The 14,788-nt window shown below is 40.3% G+C and overlaps 1 protein-coding gene across 6 annotated transcripts in view; it reads left to right on the forward strand.

The window, feature by feature from the left end:
- The window catches only part of TMEM39A (transmembrane protein 39A), a 37,276-nt gene extending 27,874 nt beyond the window's left edge, over positions 1-9,402 (forward strand). For 5 of the 6 annotated variants that reach the window (XM_077883794.1, XM_077883795.1, XM_077883793.1 and 2 more), the window contains 4 exons: positions 694-1,042; positions 1,827-2,014; positions 3,915-4,035; positions 8,070-9,402. In XM_077883794.1, the coding sequence (XP_077739920.1) occupies positions 694-1,042; positions 1,827-2,014; positions 3,915-4,035; positions 8,070-8,303 (892 nt within the window). In that variant the 3' untranslated portion in view covers positions 8,304-9,402. Of the gene's footprint in view, positions 1-693; positions 1,043-1,826; positions 2,015-2,875; positions 3,057-3,914; positions 4,036-8,069 lie in introns of all 6 variants that reach the window. The other variant, XR_013372193.1, reaches the window with a different exon arrangement.
- The last annotated feature ends 5,386 nt before the right edge of the window (positions 9,403-14,788 follow it).

The raw sequence follows: 14,788 nt of genomic DNA on the forward strand, positions 1-14,788 counted from the left end.
AGTGGTAAGATCTGTGAAGAAAAATAACTAGGCAGGGGGAAGGGAACTAGGAGTGCCTGTAGAATTGAGGTGGGTGATGTAGTGGGGAGGCAGAGGAACCCCTCATTAAGAAGGGGAAATTTGAGGTGAAGGGCATGCCATTTGAAAATTACCAGATGACACAAAGATCATGTAGGAAAGTGCTTTATCCATGCATTCATATGGTAATGCAAAGTAAGAAACCGCTGGTTTCCAACAAGAAACAGGTAAATTATGGTACATCTGTATGAGACTACTAGTATTTTAAAAAAATTGTTGTAGAAAAAATATTTAATGACGTGAAAAAATGCTCAAAATAGGTACCCATACATAAACACACACTCAAAGATACAAAACAGTTTATACTCTATGAGGCCAAATGTATACAAGTATGAAGTCTGTGCACCCAGTTGTAAAAATTCTAAAAGCGATTGTTTTTACATGTTTTTTGTTTTGTCACTGTGATTTTGTATAGTCTTCTGTTATTCTACGGTGAACATGTATTGCCTTTGTGAGAAGAAATTAAAGAACTTCCCCAATAATGAATTTACCGTCAGCAGAGTCCCTGTTTATATTATGTTCATTCTGGTGAATGACTATTTTACTAATATAGTTACCAGATTTGATCTATGGTGACGTCTGTGGTCTCATTATCACGTTTACTGTTTTCTGCAGGTTTGGCGTTTATGTTCCTCTCTGCTGTTTTCACCAAGATAGTAGAGCTCATCTTCTTCTCACAGACTATAACTATATGGTTCAGCAGCAGGCTGTAGAAGAAAGTGCCTCAACTGTGGGTGGCTTGGCCAAATCCAAAGACTTTCTCTCCCTATTGCTGGAGTCTCTAAAAGAACAGTTTAATAATGCCACGCCCATCCCCACCCACAGCTGCCCCCTATCTCCAGACCTTATTCGCAATGAAGTTGAATGTCTGAAAGCAGATTTCAACCACAGAATCAAGGAAGTTCTCTTCAACTCCCTCTTCAGTGCCTACTATGTTGCATTTCTCCCCCTGTGTTTTGTGAAGGTAAGTGGTTACTTTTATGTGCTTCCTGGATTTGTGTGTGAATGACATAAACTGGGTATTTCTTATTTAATCCCCCTTTTTTCTGTCTCCCCTTTGGCAGCCTGGATGGTGGAGTTCGGCTGCATCCGGAGTGCACTAATACCGCTCCTGGTTGGCGGATAGGTATTTCCATATATGTGATGCACCCGTGGTGGTCCCTCTTTTTTTCTTTTTTAAAGTTTTTTTTTTTTTTTAATTTTTTTTCCAGTTTCCGGGGAAAATAAAATTTGTGTTTATGATAGAATCAGTATGTAGTAGCTTAAGAGGATTGAGGTTTTAATAAAATTCAGCCTACCGTGGTTGGTCTTAACATGGTTAATCAGGAGTTTCCTTGAATTTAATCTAACCTTTATCTAAATTTCAATTTACTTCAGTAGAAGAGAGAAGTGGTCTGGATGTCACTTGGGCCCAAAATCTTTTGGGACATTTTAGTGCCCTTTCTTCACCTATTGAGAAGCACATCTGCAGCCGGAGTGGTCATTTACAGAGGGCACTCACCTCTTCTAGAAAGGAAGCACTTAAAATATAATTGCCTCTCCCTCCCAACCTAATTCATACAGCCAGAAAGTCAGGTTGAAGGATTTTGGAGGACTCTGCTCTTGAACTTTCTGCACGGACAGCAGGACAACCCATGCATGTGTGACTCAGTGTGGCATTTGTCTGCAGGGCGTATGTACACGCACCCACCCCTACCTTCTTGCTTAACAGTGCATGGATCATTTCTCTCTCTTCTGATTTCTTCCAGAGTACCCAGTACTATGACATGCGCTGGTCATGTGAGCACCTCATTATGGTGTGGATCAATGCTTTTGTCATGCTCACCACACAACTGCTGCCGTCCAAGTACTGTGATTTGCTACATAAATCAGCTGCTCACCTGGGCAAGTGGCAGAAGCTCGAACATGGGTCCTACAGCAATGCTCCACAGCACATGTGAGTAGCCTAAAGGGTAAAACCATATAACACCTTTCTACATGCTGCTGATCATGTTTATTTGCTTTGTATGTCATTCTTGTTCTTGGCTTTGAACATTAATTTTTTGTTTTTTGTCTACATGGATGCTTGTCATCACTCTAAACTGAACACAGGGGACATTAACTCATTCCCACCACCATCCCCAGTCCCTCCTTAAATGCCTCCTACCTTTCAGCTGCCCGGTTACCCTGGAGTGTATAATTTGTTTCCCAGGCTGTAATAGTGGAGTTTTCTTTCAGTCTTAACCCTTTGCCCAGATTGACAGAGTCATGATATATTTTTAATTCTCTTTGGAAGATTGTAAAATTCATCTTTTCTTCATTGCCACAGCTTAATGGTTGCTAGCTAATCATCTCACACTCAGGCAGCTAAAATTTGCTTCTCTCATCTTTCCTTTCTAATAAATGTAAATTTGTTCTAGTAATTTTCTTTGCTTGCATTTTTTATTATTTTTCCTAAACTTGCTAATGAATGTTTCCCTGCTTTTTCCATATTTAATGAAAACTGTCCCTAATTGAGTTCTCTGTGAGTATTCCTCTCATTATGTCCCCTTATCAGTCATTTCTGTGCATGGTCCCTATGATCCAAAGTGGTTAACTTTAGAACCCTTTTGTTCTCTTACTTCTGAGCCCTTTGCCATACCTTCCTCTCAGACCTGGACCATCTTCATCTTCCTCCCTTTTACAATTGGAACATTTCACAAATTTCATCACCTAGAAATTCTTTCCTAATGAAGTGGGACAGATTGAGGGGACTTTCCCCTTCCCCTCTCCCCCTCAGAGTCATCCCTTCAATTATCTGCCTTGATGTCTGATACAGATTAGCACAGGCCTTCAAGCCCAGGAACTGAAAGAGATTGGGCCAGGCTGAAAAGAAACCCGACTGTGGGCAAAGGACAAATTTCAATAAAAATTGAAAATACAATCCACAGTACTAGTACTGTACATCTTCAGGCTCCTGATGGCACATGGCCATGAGGTGTATCATCACTTTAATGCTGGTAAGTGTGAGCAAGGCCGACGGAACATTTTCTGAACTGGGAAAGCTTTAGGGTGCTAGACCTTTTTTTTTTGTTTTAATATATCTAAAATGTTATCCCAGTTCTTACCCTAGGAAACTAACCTTTCCAAAATCAGGAAGAGATGAATTAACTTAGATTTTTTTTTAAAAAGCTTAACCTGAAGATCCCCATCCCCACCCCAACTCCATCACATTGGTGCTGGAAACAATGAAGCTTCTTCCATAACTTCTTTTTGCTAAAGAAACTTCTATAAAAATAAACCAAGAAAGCGGTAAAAAGAAAAGTATGTGTGTCAGTACCTTGTGTGTCTCTGTGTTCTGTATAGCTTCACGTATGTATGAGGCATTTGAAGTATGTGACAAATAGACTGATTTTCTATACCTTTGGGGGATGTAATTCTGCGGTAAACGTCATGCTAATTTGACAGCGTGTTCATTTCTCCACTATTCTTACTACTATTGCATTTTCTCTTCTTGTTTGTTCTCTCTAGCATTTTCATCAATATTTTTGCTCATTTGGGATTGAGGTGGCAGTCCACTTGCTTGCACTCGATTTTCTGGCTCATAGATGCCTTACACATTAATTTCCTAAGCCTCATAGGTCCTTTGACACTGAGTTAACTGTATCACTTTGCAACCTCTCTACTATAGCAATGACGTTATAAGAACAGATCCTTCCTAACTTTCCAGTTTGACTATGCAATTACTATATTCTCAGAATTCAGGCAGATGAAGCTTTGAATACTTAATTCCTTCCATAGAAATGTAATTGGCCTTGCCAGACACTGTCTTATCTGTAATTGCCAATATGCTAACGTTGCATTTTTTTCTCCCTTAGTTGGTCAGAAAATACAATATGGCCTCAAGGGGTGCTGGTGCGACACAGCAGATGCTTATATAGAGCCATGGGGCCTTACAACGTGGCAGTGCCTTCAGACGTATCCCATGCCCGCTTTTATGCAAGTACCACTTATTTCTTTTCAAACATAAACTTAGTGGTAAGTGTTAGGAGGCCACTATGTGTGTAAGCACCTCGCACAGTGTGTAGCTCATACTAGGAAATTAATACATGGAATTATTACTACTACTATAATGCCCCTTGTCTTTTGGAAATGTATTCTGAAAGACAGTTTGAAGATCAAATACCATTATTCCAGCTTCAACAGTTTAAAGTCGTATCAGAATTGCATCTAGTATTATCTGAAACAAGTAGACAGTTATTTAAGACTTCCCTTTTTAATCTTACAATTTTTATTTTTAATAGTTTAGTGGTATCCTTGTTATATTGTGTCTGTGTATCCTTAAGTCTTATTTAATATAATAATAATGGTTTTGTTTTGTTGGGTTTGAGTTTTTGTTTTATTTTGGCGGCTGGTTTTTTTTTTTGTTTTTGTTTGGGGTTTTTGTGGGGTGGGTAGTATTTGTCATAGCACCTCTTTAAACAACCTTGACTTCCCTTCTGAAAGTAATACAAATGCCATGATGTCTGGCCATTTACCTTTTCCTGGATTAAGAGAAAAAAGGCTTAAAAAATTTAAAGGAAGAAGCAATAGATGTCCACTAAACTCGGTTTCTATCCCATTTGAATTTATGCCTTGGATTGTGTCCTATTTGATCTTTCAGTTTCTGGAAATTCTGACTCTAGGAGGCAGAAGTATTTATTTCTAGCTAGAAAGGCTAGCTGATCAGTGTCAGTGGGAGAAAGAAGGTGCATTCAGGGTACTGTTCATAGTACAGTGCATTGCCTTTGTCTAAAAAAGAATTGGAGATCTTTTTTGAGATACTTTTTTTTTAAGATTTATTTATTTATTTATTCATGACAGACACCCACACACACAGAGAGAGAGAGAGAGGCAGAGAGACAGGAAGAGGGAGAAGCAGGCTCCAGGCAGGGAGCCCGACACGGGACTTGATCCCGGGTCTCCAGGATCACACCCCGGGCTGAAGGTGGCACTAAACCGCTGTGCCACCAGGGCTGCCCTTTTTTGAGATACTTAAATCTCATTCTCACTCATTCCCAGTTCCTTGTGAGGGTATATGGACTTTTCTGTTCTGCAGATATTTGCTGCTAAGGGCCTTTCAGTTAAATACTGGGAACTTACAACAAGGCTGGATACTTGTAAATACTATCAGGGGAGGGTGTGAGGCAGGGGCAGAGTGGGGGCTGGGAGGACCATGGGCCAGGTACAATGTTGAATGAGGAAACTACCAGCAACTCCTTCTAGACTCCTTTGGAATTGCCTTAAGGCAGAGGAGTAGACTTAAGTCACAACTTGTAAGCATTTGGTTTCTAAGTGGTATATTTAATTCAATCAGCTGTATTCCATAGGCCATTAATGGCTTCTGTTGACCTTTGCAGTCCCCTTGAAACTCGTAATAAGCAGATATTCTACTGGAGTTTTCTGTTTGAAAAATAAGTATTTTTCTTGCTGGTGTATTAGAGAGCTGGAGAATCAGGTGAAATCCAAAGAATAAGGATTAGGGAAGTTAGCTTATTACTGATTTTGTATGACCAAACCGGTAAATCAGTGCTTCTCAAAGTGTTCTTTGGGCCACTTGCATATAAATCACTGGCTCACTCTTTAAAGTGATTCAGAGACCCTACGCCAGACTTCTAAATCAGAACATCCAAAGGATTCCAGGAATTTGCAGCATTTACATATTTGGAAATGATTCTTAGGCACATTGAAATTTGAGAACACTCATTTAAAATGTGCCAGTTGGGACACCTGGGTGGCTCAGGGGTTGAGCGTGTGACTCTGGCTCAGGGTGTAATCCCAGGGTCCTGGGATTGAGTCCTTTATCAGGATCCCGGCAGGGAGCCTGCTTCTCCTCCCTTTGCCTATGTCTCTGTGTGTGTCTCTCATGAATAAACAAATAAAAATCTTAAAAAAAATTTTTTTAATTGGGATGGGATCCCTGGGTGGTGCAGCGGTTTAGTGCCTGCCTTTGGCCCAGGGTGTGATCCTGGAGACCCGGGATCGAATCCCACATCGGGCTCCCTGCATGGAGCCTGCTTCTCCCTCTGCCTGTGTCTCTGCCTCTCTGTGTGTGTGTGTGTGTGTGTGTGACTATCATAAATAAATAAAAATTTTAAAAAAATTTAAAAAAAAATTTTTTTTTTTAATTGGCTTATAAAAAAATAAATGTGCCGACTACCTATAGCTGTTACAAGTTAAAACTCATCCTAACCTTTCTACTCATTCAGTTTATAGCTTACTGGCACATTTAATTTTAATTGTTATATTTGCCACAGAAACTCCCATTGCTTGAGTCCTTTTGGAATATTAATTCTGAGCCTTTCTTTTTTTTTTTTTTTTTTTTAGTCCATAGAACTTTATTCATTAGTAGCTAGAAAGAATGCCACTCAAGGCAGCTCACTATCCATTTATGGTGTAAGAAGCTTTAGTTAAAGAAAACACACTCAGAGTGGCTTAAAATAATTAATTGTATTATCTCACAAACAGGGAAATCAGAGGAAAGGCAGTTGATTTAGAGTTTGAGGATATCACCAAGGACCCAGGGTCATCCCATTTCTCTGTTCTGTCAGACTCAGTGTGCAATGCATTCTCTAAAAGGAAGCAATTGACTTTAGCAGTTCCAAGCTGTGTATCCAGATATAAAAACATCCAGGGGAGAAAGAGAGAACAGGTCTTAAGAGTCCGGCATCTCTTTCTTAGAAAAGAGGGAACTTTTCTCCCAAAAAATCTCTGGTACTGGATATTTTCCACTTGCACCTCCAGACCTACCTGCCATCTTCTAGAGCTTGCCTTATGTGCAAGGAGGGTAATCTCTCTGATGGCATCAATGGGCTCCTTTGCCCATTTGTTGCCAGGTGATGTGACCAACAGGAATCATTGGCAAGAAACAGAAGGATGGAGGAGAGTGAAGTCAAGTTATTAAACTTCCTAGCTTCATTTCTGCTGGGTGAATGCTGTGCCAGTTTTATACATGATATTACTGGATATCATATGCTATAACCCAGGGTAAACATTTTCTTCCTCCCAAAGAAGGAACCGAAGAACCTGGCTGACTAGAAGAACCTGGCTGACTACCTTTCAGAGGTGTTAGGATGATGTGACTTTATTCTCAGATTTGAAGTTCAGGTCTAAATTAGTTTATTTAGATCTGATATACTACCATTGCCACAGTTTGCAACCAATGACCTCTATCTTTCTATTCATAATATGTTTTTATTAGTAAACCAGAATTTAGCCATTTAAAGTGAAGAGTTTGGTGGGAGTGAAAACAGTGAGCAGCCATGTTTTTAGCCAAACTCTAATCCTGACTGATTTATCCTTCCTTCCTAATTGTCCTGTGTACTCTACTTCTCAATATCCAGGAAAAAAAAAAAAAAAAAAAAAACAGCAGAAATACATGGTGTAGAGGATTTGAGTCATGATGATGATGGATAAACAGTTTAAGGGAACATTAAGAAATTATTGTTTTGATATTTCAGTTTGTAATCCTTCCCGCGCCCCTGTCTCCAGCCTTGTCTAGTGTGTTTATGTCTTAGACCAGCCTGTAAACTAACAATGATTTTTGCTTTTTTTAAATGGTTCATTTTACACACTGTAAGTACCTACCTATATAATGTCTTCACTTTTTTGCCTCTTGACTTGCAAAGTCTAAGATATTTTCCATTCAATTCTTTGTCCAGCTCCTGTCGTAGATTAGTGTACTTTTTGATCATCTCAAATAAGATATATACCCAAGATATAATTTAAGAAAATGTTTAGAGGCAGTTCTTTTGGGTATAATGCTCTTTCGTGTCTCAGGGCATTGAAATAAAATTTATTTCATTATTCCTTGAACAAAGAGGAAACAGTTTGGGTCTCTACAGCAAGAAATAGCCTGATTGATGTTCAGTAAGCAGATCCACGTGTTACTGATATAGGAACCTATAAATATGAAATTATTTTAGGAGAAAAATGTGAGAATAACTACTTCGCTTTTCTGTGAAATAATGTTTTGCTTTTTAACTTCCTTACAGTTCCTATTTCATCGCCCGTTAAGGCTGTTAAATCTGCTTATCCTTATTGAAGGCAGCGTCGTCTTCTACCAGCTTTATTCCTTGCTGCGGTCGGAGAAGTGGAACCACACGCTTTCCATGGCTCTCATCCTCTTCTGCAACTACTATGTTTTATTTAAACTTCTTCGGGACAGAATAGTATTAGGCAGGGCATACTCCTACCCACTCAACAGTTACGAACTCAAGGCAAACTAAGCTGCCTCTCAACAATGAGGGAGAACTCAGATAAAAATATTTTCATACGTTCTATTTTTTTCTTGCGATTTTTATAAATATTTAAGATATTTTATATTTTGTATACTATTATGTTTTGAAAGGTGGGAAGGGTAAGGGATATTAAATGTATCCACAAACAAGGTGATGTGATCTTTCATGTGTTAGTACATTTGAATAATACACAGGACGAGAGGTGTTCCTCTCCAGTAAAGAGATTGATCTGTTTGTATGGCTGTGGAACAACTCATTCATTTATGAACACCTCTCATATATCACTTGATACCGTACCTTTAGTGTGTCTGCTTTCCTTCCAGTCCCTTATTATCTTTAGTCCTCGTTGGCCTTCCTGCTACAAAAAGGGAGATCAGTGGAGTTGCCTGACAGTTGCCATTCTCTTTCTTTTTGGCTGCCTAATAGTACTGGAATACATGGGGCACAGAGTGGGTTATAGTTCTGGGTGGGAGTCTTTGTTGCGTATTGGTAGCAAGCATTTCTGTGTAATGGGAATGCAGCATTTTGTTCTGCCCAATGACATTTAAAAATACTTAAGAATCAGCAGCTATCCTGAAACTCAGAGGATATAGCTGTCATTTTCCCCATTCTTTCACTTCTTTTGCCTCTTAAGATTTTTCTTTAGTTATTAGATGTTTGAAATAATACTTTGTAAGACAATGTCTTTAGAGTGCTTGCACTCACGAAGGAGGAGGTGTATGGCTGGACCAGTGGGAGAAGATGAGTGCAAATGCCATGTGGGCTGGAGTATGGGGAGGTTGAAGATCCCGATTGATTAAAAGAATGGGCAAGTCTTGGATACAGTTTGGGCAGCAGCCCACATACAGCGGCATGTTCGGAGTTACAAGCAGAAGTGAAATAGAAGTTACCTCTTTGTCCTCTGATACTTTGTGCCTAAAATGTGTGTGTTTTTAATTTCAAATTCCAGAACCTCTATGTCTGTGAGCATTACTAACCATTTTAGTCCATGTCTGTGTTCTTGAGAGGTGATCTTAGTCCATTGATGTGACTGGTCATCTAAATTTCTGAGGCCTTGAGAGCCTGAAATATATTCTCATCTGTTTTCTGTGCTTGGTTTGGCTTTTTTACACTGTGAACTTTTTGATGAAACACAATATGACTTATGAAGTAAAAAGACCAATCGTAATTCATAAACTGGCTCTGAAAACAGTTCTTGCAGAAGAGTTCCCAGTAGGTTTTCAACAAGGGCAGCATGATGAGGGGTAGGTGTGTGTATATATATAGCTACCCAGGGTAACTGCTATGTTTAAATTAATCATGGTTTCCTTAAGTATTTTGATATGTATACTGTTTTTTTTTTTTTAAGTTCTATTATTCAGCAATCGAGCTAAGTCTGTTCAGCTATTCAGCAAATACATGTTGACCACCAGGCACTATGTTAGGCACTGGGGATATAGATAGCAGTGAATAAGAGATACAAAGGCCCTACCCTCTATAGAACTTGCAATTTGGGGGTTGCAATATGTGCTGTAAATAAATTTATATCTAATGTCTCCTGGTAGTAATAATAAATGTAAAGAGGAGAAAATTGGGGCAAGAGATAGAAAGTACTGAGTAGCATTGCTAGGAGGCATCTTTGAGAAGATAATTTCTGAGCAAAGAGCAGAGCAATGAAGCAGTACTGAGCCATATAAATAGTTCTGGGGAGCATTCAGTAGTAGCAAGGGCAGTGGCCTACACTGGGAAAAATTTAGGTATATTGGAAAAATAGCAAGGTAACCACAGTGTATTTCGTTGTTTTTGTAAATGGTTCAGCCTAAATACGGTGGTTCTTGGAGTGAAGGGGCGGCAGGAAAGTTGCCATTTCGGTATTCTTTCCTGAGGATCTTAAAGATAGGCTTTCTTTTGTCCTAACAAACATTTTGATGATGGGATTGACAGTTAAAAGCAAAATGGGTGGTCTTAGCGCAAACGTGTCTCATCAAAATGGCTCTGAGTTGGTTCTGCCTCTGAAACACAGCCCTGATAACTGATTAGAGATAACAGACTACTTTTGTAAACTAATCCCCCCACCCCATCTGGTTTGACCTGTCTTTGCCATATCCCAAACTAGCACAGGAGGACCAGATGCCAGGCTAGCTAAAAAAAAGGAAGTATACAAAATAAAAATTAGTTTTGGCTATAAGAATTGCAAAGTGCCTTCCTCTCTTTCCAGATATGACAGCTGGATGACAGATATTTCCCTCAGGGAGATAGCTTTCAGTTCAACATGCTCCTATACACTTCAGCTGCCCTTTTTTGGTGCCACATTCAGATGGGGAAGAGAAAAATTACTAGTTACCTATGTATCCTATTACTTATGCATCATGTGAGAGAAATGACATCTTTGCTCAGTGATAGGAGATGCATACTCAGTAAAGGGTGGCCTTTTGGTGATTGTTTATTTACTGGGATATTAAGTGGTGTGTGGAAAATGGTTTGGCAAAGATTAATTGGGTGAACTTTGGATACAAAGAAAGGAAGGTGTTTGGTCAGTTTGGGTGGCTTAAGGTAGGTAAGTAGAGGAAAGTAGTTGACAGGGATGGGCATGATGGGAATGTTCCCCAATATCCTGTGTACTCTGGCTCTATGTTCTATTCCATAAGCTGCTTTCCCTAATGTATCAATCACCACCACCACCACCCCTCCCCCATTTCTCTTTACTGAGCAATTATTATGTACTGGACACTGCTGGGTGCCAGAGATAGTGATGTTTAGAGTTGATTAATAGAAGGCCGGTAAGTAAATCAATAATTGTAACACAAAGGTGTTCAGAAAGGAAGTATACATACAAGATACAGAGGTGATACAGGAAAGAGTTATCAATTTTGCTTGGAAGCTGCAGCAGTGTCGGAGGACTTCACTGCAGCAGTAACACAAGCATTTTAAAGGAGGACTGGAAGTTTACCACATAAATGAGGGAGATGGTTCATGCAGTGCAAAAACCCAAGGCATGGACTTGCACTAGTTCTTAACTACTTCAATGATGCTAGGGAAGTAGGCAAAGAATAGGTTATAGGAGGACTTGAATTCCACATTAAAGGGGTTTAAACTTTTATTATAGGTCACAGGTTCTTAAAGGTGTGATCCCCAGACACGACATCAGATCTACTAAGTCAGAATCTTGAGAGTAAAACCCAAAACTGTGCCCCTTTCACAAGTACTTCAGGTAATTCTTAAGCGGACAGAAGTCTAGGAACTGAAGACTGCTAGTGAAAGATTTTAAATTTAGGACTTAGGACCCAGAGAATTCTCAAATCAAGAGTTCTCAAAATATAACCTCTGATTCTGCAGCAGCAGCATCACCTAACTGGGAACTTGTAAGAAATGGAAAGTTTAAAGCTCCACCCCCCCACCCCCCAACCAAGTCACAAACTCTGGATAGAGCCCAGATGTCTGTTTTAACACACTCAAGGTGAATTTGATGAGATCCACTGTCCTATCCTAGACAACTTTGGCAGCAATATGTGCAATCTGTTTGGAGAACAGACAGATGTCAACGAGACAGTAGGGAAATTAGCCAACCATTTAAAAGGTCCATGTATGAGAAGGTGAGAGGGTGTGGGGTGGGGTGTCACCACTCTGGGTGATGGGAAAAGTGGAATGAAAAGAGAAGTAAGGACAATTCTGGTGAATAACATTTAAGAGCAGAGGAAGAGGAAGCTTTCAAATGAATAAGACTAAGGAAATGGACTTCTAAGAGATGAGGTGAACTAGTGTTTCAAGGAAGAAATGATCAGCAGATCAAAGAAGGAAGTCAAGACAGAACTATTGAATTTTGTTACTAGATCATTGGTGATTGTATAAGAGAAATTTTAATGGAGCAATGGGGGCAGCGGGCAGCAGCTGGTCCAGAGTAGCAAATGAAGAAGCAGTGAATTAGAAAGTGTTCTTGGGAGCCCCTGGGAAGGAGGAATAGCAATTTCTGTGAGCTAGAAGGGAGGCTTGATACATACATACACGGCTTAGGAGAAGTGCTGGTGGGGGAGTGGGGGTGGAAGAAAGATCTGCCAGCAGAAGCTTGTGAAGTAAGAGGCAGTTTGGTGGCATCAATTTTAGGAAAGGGCTTAGAATAGTGGAATAGCTTTTGTGAGTTTTGGGAATGAAGGTATGGCTGAGGTGATAAACCATACATTTCCAAAGGTGCTCCTGCCACGGTTTTACGATTTTTCTCTGGTCTAACTCAACAGGTAAGTAAAAGGGTGGAGACAGGTGGTAAGAGACCTGGTCCTAGTTTGGAGGTTCACCAAGCAGGTTTGGCTGAAGTGGTCAAGGGAGTTAGTGGTGCCGGTGGGAATAGTTGAGATGCTGTACCTTGATGTCTGGAAAGGCTAGGGAAGGAAGAATGAAGTCCGGTGGGGGTACTGTCGGAAAGGTAGAGGTAGGCCGGGCATTAATAATCCTGAACAGGCAGAAGGAATAAAGGAGCAAGGATAGAAGTTCTCAGAATGGAATATAGGAGTTTAGGATCACAGAGTTCTGGGTTGTGAAACAGCATAATGTGTAACCCTGAAGGCAAATGGCCAAACTGAAGAGAGGTTAAAGCTGTAAGCAACTATGCCAAGAGTGTGGAGGGGGTTTTCCTTAGCATCACTGAAATCATCCAGAACAATGGTGGAAACCGGAAGCTCAGTGCCAAAGACCTGGAGACAGTGAGACACTGACTACATCATGGCAACAAAGAATGGGAACAGTTGAAGTAGCTGGATTCCGTGAGTTTGGGTAATGAGAGATTTTTGTAGGAGTTGGGAAGAAGCAGTGGTGTGGAAACAGAAGCTGGAAACGAGAACATCATCTCAGCAATTTGTAGTCTGTGTAACAAGGGAGAAATGTAGGAACAGGAGTGCCCTCAGGGGAGCGTCACCTTTTATGGAAGCCCAGGAATGTGGAAGCAACATTCAGGGAAGACCCCAGGGCTGTGAGGAGAGAAGACTCCAGAGGAACTGTAGGAGTGAGGGCAGCTGTGTGCTGCCAGCTGGGGGGCAGTGGGCACAGATACAGGAAAGAGAAACAGCTGAGCGGGAGATCTGGGAGTACGGAGGAGGATAAGGCATTTGGGGCAGTAACTACGGATGATGGGAGCAGGCCGGGGTGGCATAAAGTTCTAAATAGAATGTTGTTGCCAAAATGCTAGTACTTTTATCCCCTTGGCAATGGTGTTTCTCACTGCAACTATCACCAGATTGTGAGCCTCCATCGCATGACTGTTTTCCTGAGGACCTGTGATTTAGACCCATTGAGTGCCCCTCTCCCCCGTTTTTTGTGATAATATATGCCAGGATTCTGCTTCTTTTCCCCCAGAACATCATTAACATAATCATTCAAATGCAAGAGTAGTCCCCTTCGATTGACTGATTCAAATAAGAAAAAAACTGAGTTCACATCGGTTCAGATGGATCCACATAACTCCAAAAGCTGTGGACTTTTGGGGAGCAATAGCTTTTTTTCTTAGTTTTCATGACAATATCCATTGATTTATAGTGGGTATCTTAGGTAACATGTATGATTGTAACAGTAAGAGAAGTTGCAAATATTTGACAATTATTAAGAGGTAAAATAACAAAAACAAGAAAAATTTACTGAAGCAAATCATCAGGACTTTGTGAGACCAAACCTGGAAGTAAAAACTAACATCGAACTAGAACAACGAGACTGATGCATATAATCTACTTTTCCTACTACTGATTCTGGTGACCCCAGGTCCTCCTCTAGTTCATAGTGCCATCATAAGCATTATCCTTTATATCATTTATTAGAATACATTTTTAAAGCGTAACAATGTTTTAATTACACTTAAATGTCTCTATGGATAGGTTTAATATTTATACTTCTTTAATCAATAGAAAAAATTTGATTATATCTTTGGAAACATATTTGTCGAGCTCAACAAACAAGCTGAAACCATGTGGATTTCTAACAGACTCCTTTGAAAAAGTGCTTTACCTTGCAGAATTATAAGCCAGGAATTACTATGGCATTAAGTTATTGCAAAGCGTCGTGATGCATCCAGTAGAACACATGGCTGCATAGTTCACGGATTTCTTAGACTTAGCTACATCCTCCTTCATCCTCACAGAGACGTGATTTTGCACTGCTCATGACCCTCAAGGCTGCTAAATGACTTACGGTGCGCCAGCCCATCCGTGGTGGCCCCCAGTTTTACACTCTCTGGACCAACACTGATCTCAGGCAGTCGTCCTTCTTCCATCTCCTATGCCTCTCCCTGCTTGGAAAGGTGCCCGCTCCTTCTTCTGGCCTGACTGCTAAAGAAGGTATTGACAAAGGAGGACACATTCTTTGTCATTCTACATTTTTAGCTGACCTTCTGCTGGAAGTGCCTAAAATTATACTCCTGAAAACATTTAGCCCCAAGATTCATTTTTGTCATCAGATAGGACAAGCCATTGTAGAATGTGGTCCTACTCAATCCTGGTGGGAACTGGACCTGTCCT

This window comes from Canis aureus, chromosome 35 (assembly GCF_053574225.1).
Source record: "Canis aureus isolate CA01 chromosome 35, VMU_Caureus_v.1.0, whole genome shotgun sequence".
Lineage (NCBI taxonomy): Eukaryota > Metazoa > Chordata > Mammalia > Carnivora > Canidae > Canis > Canis aureus.